General features: G+C 37.0%; 1 protein-coding gene across 1 annotated transcript; it reads right to left on the reverse strand.

Moving 5' to 3' along the window:
- Positions 1-274: 274 nt before the first annotated feature.
- LOC140964982 (protein REVEILLE 2-like) lies at positions 275-3614 on the reverse strand. Its single transcript, XM_073425000.1, has 7 exons — positions 3260-3614; positions 2941-3180; positions 2380-2508; positions 2166-2277; positions 2009-2070; positions 1541-1852; positions 275-1202 (listed from the first exon to the last, which is right to left on the reverse strand). Exons 2-7 carry the CDS (start codon positions 2965-2967, stop codon positions 525-527), a joined length of 1320 nt encoding a protein of 439 aa, XP_073281101.1. The 5' UTR covers positions 2968-3180; positions 3260-3614; the 3' UTR covers positions 275-524.
- Positions 3615-5738: the final 2124 nt, after the last annotated feature.

Genomic DNA, 5738 nt, shown 5'->3' on the forward strand with positions numbered 1-5738 from the left:
TAACATAGATTAACTGTTTAACTTGTACAACTAAAGAATCTATAAATATTATGAAAATCAATGTAAGTTTAGAAATCAAATTACCGTCGACTATAAGTTTTGATAAAACAGTAAATATTCTGTATTATTGATATACATTTTCCCAATTTGAAAGTTGCATACAGTAGCATATACTGTAAAAGTAATATTTACTCAAGCATATCCAACTATCATTCTACAAGAGGAGCATATGCACTGAGTAGAATATAAAGGAAATGCAAATAAACAACAAAACTTCCACAATGAACTTCCAAGCTCTTCTTAATGTTATATATACACTACAAATTGTACAAAGAAAGCTCAGAGATGTAAGGGATATTGCACAAACACAATTCAACTCCTCGCACATTACAACATTGGAAATTCTGAAACATAAAACACATCTCAAGATTCAAGAGGTAAACAAAAATTACACTAGAAATGCATTGCTAAATTTTTTATAGTCATTGCACCTCGGAAAACGCATAACCTTTCTTTACCAGCTTCTATAAGCAGAGGCGAACCCTCTGTTTCTCCCGTTCTTCGGAAGCCTCATTCGAGGTCGAGGTAGATAGGTTTTCGCCAAGGCATCTTTTATAAGGCACAAAACCTTTTCCATGTTTAGCCGATTTAACTGACATTGTCTTGCTAAACTTGGAGGGCAGTGATTTTTGTCCCTTGGATTTCATCTCAAACGAGTGGCAATAGCTATCAGCTCCCCAGTTTTTCTCTCCCCCTGTTGTTGTGCAAACAGATTCTGTATTTGAACCAGTTGAGGACCCCTCCTTTTCTTCATCTTTGCATGGCATATCACACAAGATTCGACCTTTGATTGGGGTTGGATTATGCACTTCCTGAGCTGACGGAGATTTGGCGCTGCAGAGTGTCAACCATGGTAAAGAAACCGGACATCGTGTATCCACAGGGTGTGAGTTTTCACGTACCACTTGCGTGTAATAAATATCGCTATTTGTTGCGCCACAATAAAGTGACAAAGGTGCAACGCTCCAAGAAAATAAACAAGTCCCCACGTCTTCACCAGAGGACTCGAATGCTGCTAGATTAGCTGGCCCATGAGGATCGGAAATGAGTAGCGTTTTACCAAACAGCTTCAAGCACTGAGCAGCTGATTCGTTTGATTCTTCTTTAACAAGAAATTCGTTTTGAGACAAAAGCTCCAATTCCTGTCCAGTTAAACTGTTGAATTAAACAATAGGGTAGAAATATAAAGCAGAGAGAATGAAATGCATTGCAGATTTATATTGTTCAACCATAAACACCCATTCTTCTGTTATATAATCGTACTCCCTTCATATATGCCAAAATAAACTTTAATAGATATGGTAAAAAAATTCTTTTGTATTAACTTAATCACAAGAAATCACACACAAACTATGCTTGAATCTTTCTTAATAATAATAAATCATCTTGTTGCAATATAACATAAACATTTCAAGTGGATCAAGAGTTTGCCATATGACATGCACTGTAGGAAGATGAGTAAAATAAATAGAGTTAGTACCGGAGAAACGTGTTCATCCGGGCTTGAATATTCATCTTTTGAACCAGAAATTAGAGACAAACAATTTGCTCTAGCACATGCATCTGAGCCAACTGCTGATAATACCGATGTAGGAGATTGGTCTTCCGGTTCCGAAATAGACAGAATAGAAGACGAAGACCTTGTTGGTTTCTCGGGTATTACAAGTCCTGTTTTGACCGGACAAACCAACTTACGAGGATAAGGGTGCATTGGTTTTCTTTTAGGTCTCGGAGGAGGAATTTCAATTGGCTTTTCAGAGTCAGCATCAGCTCCATTTGGATCACGGGCAACCTAATCACCACACAGACATTTAATATCAATGCGATATGAATAGAATAAAGTTTATCGATAGCAAAGTTGGAGCCCAACATTATAGTTCTCGCCCAAAAAGGCGGCAAACAGATGTAAGTGTAGATATTGCTACTGATATAAGTGCAGCAGTAAGACCTTGGAGAAATATTTCTGTGCGTGGCTCCGAATCTGCACCGCAGTTTTTGTACTCACGTGCTCTGTAAAGATGATGAAATAAAATTTCAAAATTCACCAATATAAGGGAAATACTGAAAGATACATTTACAAAACAGCATCTCAACAAAATAAACACCTTCAATTCTCCTCCAAGCTCGACCGTAAAGTTTCAGTGCCTCGATAAATTTTTTATGCTCTTCTTCCGTCCATCGTTCTCTTTGTTTCGTGATCGTATACGGCTTCCTCGCCTATTTGAACAGAATATTAAAACTAAATAAAATAAGCTGCCAAAACGCAAGATAAGTTGGATATTAGCCCCGAAACAGTTATAGACAAGAGAGGATGTACACCTTGGGAGAAAATTCTTCCCCATCATGAAACTGCTCCTTCGACAGGGTACCAGCAGCTGTACCCAATTCTAAAAGAGGCTTATTGCTACTACGAGGAAAAGCGCCTGACCCCGTGCCTCCATCTTGTTCCTGTGGTAGGAGGAATATAGAAAACAACCCACTATATGTCAAGATTCAAGAATGATACTCGAGAAACTGCAGCTATGGCATGTTTAAATGATTCAAACTACATCAAAACACCTGGCTGGAATACTACAGCATCAGTGTAACATTGACTTAATATTCGGAACAAACAGAATTGTTGGACAAAAAATTCAAGAACAAGCTACTTGGCTCATCGAATTAAACTACTGTACTTCATTGTCCAGTTTTTCCCGGGTGTTTTTACCCTCTCACCAGTGCAGTATTTTCAAGCATAATTTCATTTCACTGACAGTGGTTAAAAACAAGGCATGATTCTTGCTGATACTACTGTAACACCAGAAACCTACAACAAGTCAAACTATGCAAATAAAAACCTTAAAACCTAAAGAAACAATTTTTCAGTACGAAAATTGTAACCTGTATAGTGCCGGCTGCAGTCACCATCAGTTTTCCAATTTTTGCTTTTTCTTCTTTACAGAAATTTCAAAACCTTCTTAGCTAGCTGAACGAAATTAATTTCCTCAATCTCAGTTTTTTGATGGAGGAAATTCTGATGCACCTCCAGAATTAAGATCTCAATAGATGAACTTTTTACAAATTACCAGGGCCACTTATGGATCCACGAAATAAATATCACTGAATAATCCAATATATCGTCTCAAATCATTAAAAGGGGAAGTCAGAACCATGGAAATTTCTTGTTTTCAAAGACCAGTAACAAGAAATTTGAAATCACTCACTGAAATTCTTGATTATGAGGAAAAACTATAAAGATGGCAGTTTTGATTTTTTTAACAAACTTTGGCAAAAAGATCAATTTTCTGAGATCTTTCATAATAGAAAAGCGATTGAAAATTGGGCAGAAACACCCCAAAAGACTCGATCTTTAACTGAGAAAATTACTGAAACAGCAGAGCAGAAACACAAAATAAGAGGAAAGAATCGAAAAAATACAGAGAAAGAAGGCAAAGAAAGCGAAAGAAAACGGATATGTGAGAGTACACACAAACAAAAATTAAAATAATACGAAGGGAGAAATAGTTGTGGGATTGGTTCAGGGGAAGGATAAAGAAGATGTAGAGGTGCCACGTCAGATTGGTGAATTCAGGAAAATTAAGGATAAATGGGGTGGAATCGTGTGGCTCGAATTCAAAAGAGATTGTACGCCACGTGGCACACACCCTTTTTCTTTTTCTTTTTCTTTTTTCGGGACGTGATTCAAAGTCTTTGCCTTTTTTCTCTCTCAAACCCAAGTATGGTTAGGGGTGGATACGGTACGGTATACCGTACCGAAATTTTCGGTATATTGATTTTTTCGATAATTTCGGTATTTTTTCGGTACGATATTTCGGTATTTCGATATTTCGGTATATTTTCCCAGCCCTAAGTATGGTTTACGGGTAATTCAGTTTAAACATCGCGAAGTCTCTCGTCTAGCAATTTCTCTTGGAGTCATTTCCCGGTCAAGATCCACGTTGACCCGTTGATGCAGTCCAAATCTCTACCAGTTTAAACATAGTTGAATTCGACTTATATATTCTTCTTCATATCTAAACATCGAGAATAAAAATCTCTTCATCGAACTATTTTTCTTTGGGTCATTATTTGTCAAGATCAATATCCACTCCACCGACTTTGACGCTAATTCTCGTGGCCAGTTGAATCCACTCCATTCCCTCTCATAATTTTCACACACATTTATTAATATTTTAAAGTAGTTAAAATCAAACGTAATTAACTATTTCTTAAATTTTTTGTTTTCATGCTCGCAAAAGTCCAAACATGACATGAATGTAGTGAATCAAGATCGAGGTAAAGTAGTTCATTTGTATTGATCCTCATAGCTTCATTTGTACATGAATGTAGTGAATTAAGATTGAGGTAAAGTAGGAACCATGAAGCATTTCATTAAATATATAGTAAAAAGCAATTTCACCATGCTCATGAAGTAATTGATTTTTGGGTAACAAATAAAATTCATTTATATGTATCTTTAGAGCATTGAAAATGTGTTGAATCTTTGATGGGATTCTAGTTCATGCATAACTACTTATATTAAGATATTGTCTATTATTTTAAGTTTGTTAATTTTCTACTTATATGAACAAAAATACCCTTGTATGTTTTTTTTTAAAAAAAATAATATATAACTATTCAGAAAAAAATAACTAAAACTTGAACTTGACTCGAGTTAATAATCGAGCTCGGTCAAATTAAAAATCGAGTCGAGTTTTAACTCACTTTTACTTTCTAATATTAGTTTTATAATAAAAAGACGAGATTTCGAATTCGAGATATGAAATTAAAAACACCCCACCTCAACTCGACTGATCTCAATCCAACCCAAATATCAAAACAGTCTACATTTTATTTATAAGAAATCTTTAATATATTTTTTAATCAAATATTTGTTTTATCCAGAAAGTGTGCTACCAAGTATCCCGAGAGTTCAGAGTCGGGAAGTGTATTTTCACTTGCCACAAAGTGCCTGACACGCGTCGCGATCCTACCGGACGCTTTATTTTTCACGGATCGTGATGAACTTTTTGCCCACTTTTGCCACCGATAATGAGTGGGAACACAAATCGAATGGACAGTTGACTTCAAAGCGGTGCCTTTGATTTAGGTAGTTGTAACATTAAATATATTATTTTAAATAGATACATTCTCGGTAAGGTTAAATTTTCTATGGCAAAAATTATAACAAACAATTTCAATGAATTATGATACCCAGCGATGGACCCATCAAGATCAGGCCCAAACTCCCGGCCCATCTCTAGAGCTCACAGGTGAAGGGCCCATGAGCAGTCCAGGTATTCTCCTATAAATACCAAGTTTGAGCGTATGATTTAGCATTCACTATATTGTTTTCAGCAGCGCCCTTAGCTGCTCTCCTCATATATCCTCAGTCTCTGACTTGAGCGTCGGAGGGGCTACGCCAGGATACCCTCCTGGCCCCCTTCTAACGGTCTCATTTGTGATTTCAGGCTCAGGATTATTTCAAAACCTGCGTCTGGATTAGTGACACTCGCCGGAATCGGACCCTAAATTTCCCGTGAGTATCACTTGGCGCCGTCTGTGGGAAATCTTGAGTTGAGACGTAGAGATGGTAGGCAAGAAAGGAAGTAGAAGATCTACCTCAGCATCATCGCGTCCTCAGAGGGAACCCGAATCATCTCATGTGGAGACGAGACAGGAACAACCTCGTCAAGAGA

Source organism: Primulina huaijiensis, chromosome 18, assembly GCF_012295235.1.
Source record: "Primulina huaijiensis isolate GDHJ02 chromosome 18, ASM1229523v2, whole genome shotgun sequence".
Taxonomy (NCBI): domain Eukaryota; kingdom Viridiplantae; phylum Streptophyta; class Magnoliopsida; order Lamiales; family Gesneriaceae; genus Primulina; species Primulina huaijiensis.